Below are 2,176 nucleotides of genomic sequence, written 5' to 3' on the forward strand. Positions count from 1 at the left end.
AGCCTCCAGGGAGCCCAGGTTTCCTGGACCCCAGCCCCACCTGCCACCCTCCAGAGAACCCAGGTGTCCTCCCATCCCCCATGTCCAGCCCCTGAGTCAGCAGGATCCATCCCAGTTGCTACTGTTGTTTTCCAGCTTCCAGGAAATCCCCACCCAGACCCCACACAGGCTGCGGTCCGACCCTGCAACCTCGCCATGCCGCGAGCCAACATGCGCCCAGCTTTGGGGCCAGGCTGGGTGTAACAGCCCCTGCATGCGCCCAGCTCTGGGGGGGCTGGGCTGAGTGTAACAGGGATTAGATGCGCCTGGTTCTGGGGGGGCAGGCTGGGTAGAATAGGCCTCTTGAGTTAAAAACCCTGCAAAAGACCCTGAAAATCCCTCAAAAGTCTCACCCCCAGCCCCACACAGAAGCCCCGAGCCGAGCCCTCCCGGACTACCAAAGCCCTGGGGTCCCATTCGTTAAGCCTGGAGGGGTCGATATCAGGGCTCACTGCGAACTTCGCCCTGATGCCCCACCTGAGGCTGCGTGGGATGAATGTCCTCGTTAGCGACACCAAGGTAATGAAGCAGTGTCAAATTGTAGGGAAGGAGCGGGGTCACATCCAGTCCCACCCCCTGCTCCAAGTGGGACCAGCCCCAGCTTCATCCCCTTGCTGGGGAGAAAGGGCTTCCTAATATCCAGTCTCAACTTCCCTGGAGTCAGCCTGAGTCCACTGCTCCTTGTCTGTCACCTGAGAACAGCCCAGCTCCATCCTCTTTGGAGCCTCCCTGCAGGGAGTTGAAGGCTGGGTGTAATGGGGCCTGGATGCACCCAGCTTGGGGCAGGGGCGACCAACAGGCCCAGATGCACCTAGCTCTGCAGGGGGCCGAGCTGGGTGTAACAGGCCCTGGGTGCGCCCAGCTCTGGGGGGCCAGGTTGGGTATAACAGACCTGGTTGTGCCCAACACTGTTGAGGGGTGCCTGAGTATAGCAGGACTGGATGTGTCCTGCTCTGGGAGGCCTGACTGAGTGTAACGGGCCCAGGTGCGTCCAGCTATGGGGGGGTCAGGCTGGGTGTAACAGGCCTGGTTGCGCCCAGCTCTGGTGAGGGGCTGACGGAGTGTAACAGGCCCAGATGCTTCCAGCTCTGGGGGACCAGTCTGAGTGTAACAGTCCCAGATGTGCCCAGCTCTGGGGTGGCGCCTGGTGGTTTGGGGCCAGCCCGGGCCCCCGGCAGACAATGGTGGGGCGGGAAACCGATTCACATCCTGCCCCGACCCCCCGCCCCGCCCAGGGAAATGCTGAACAAAGCCGCTTCCTGCCTCACGGGGACCTGCCCGCCCGGACGCCTGGGTTCCCTCCAGCTCTGGGAGGCGCCGCCTGGGTTCTCTCCTGCTCTTGGGGGAGGGGGCAGGCGGGGGGGGGCCCAGACGCCTGGGTTCTCTGGGTTCAATTAGGGATGCCCAGTCCCCCCCTCCTTGCTTTCCCCTGCACAAGCAAGTGATGAGGAACATCTGGACAGATGTGAGGCCCACAAGCCCCACCCCCCTGCCCAGCCCTGCCAGTACCCCTCACTCCTGACCTGCAGCCCCCTGTAACTGGGACCAGTAAGGGGTGGTAACTAGAACTAGTATGCCCAGGGAACTGGGACCAGTAATGGTTGGAAACTAGAACTAGTATGTCTGGGGAACTAGGAGCCATAAGGGGTGGGAACTGGGAGCAGTATGGCCAGGGAACTGGAACCAGTAATGGCTGGGAATTGGAACTACTATGGCTGGAGAACTAGGAGCAGTGTGGCCAGGGGACTGGGAACCGTATGGGCTGGTAACTGGACCAATTAAGAGTTGAGACCTGGGACCAGGAATGGTTGAGAATTGGACCTAGTATGGTTCTGGAACTGGGAGCGGTAAGGGGTGGAAACTGGGACCGGTATGGGCTAGTAATTGGGCCAATTAAGGACTGGGAAATGAGACCAGTATGGCCAGGGAGCTGGGGCCAGTATCAACTGGTAACTGGGCCAATGAATGGTTGGGAACTGGGGCTCAGTAAGGAATGGAAACTGGGACCAGTCTGCTCCAGGACCTGGGACCAGCAACAGTTGTGAACTGCTAGTTATGTTGTTGCAACTGTGACCTGTTGGGGTTGTTAAATGGGACCAGTCTCACCTGGGAACTGGGACCAGTAAAGGCTTCCTAC

General features: G+C 60.2%; 1 protein-coding gene across 1 annotated transcript in view; it reads left to right on the top strand.

Moving 5' to 3' along the window:
- The first annotated feature begins 1,581 nt into the window (after positions 1-1,581).
- Positions 1,582-2,176, top strand: part of EPHB4 (EPH receptor B4) — a 12,502-nt gene continuing 11,907 nt past the window's right edge. The window contains 1 exon segment of the mRNA XM_025211083.1: positions 1,582-1,804. Coding sequence (XP_025066868.1) covers positions 1,705-1,804 — 100 coding nt within the window. The 5' untranslated portion in view covers positions 1,582-1,704.

This window comes from Alligator sinensis, unplaced genomic scaffold (genome assembly GCF_000455745.1).
Source record: "Alligator sinensis unplaced genomic scaffold, ASM45574v1 scaffold553_1, whole genome shotgun sequence".
Lineage (NCBI taxonomy): Eukaryota > Metazoa > Chordata > Crocodylia > Alligatoridae > Alligator > Alligator sinensis.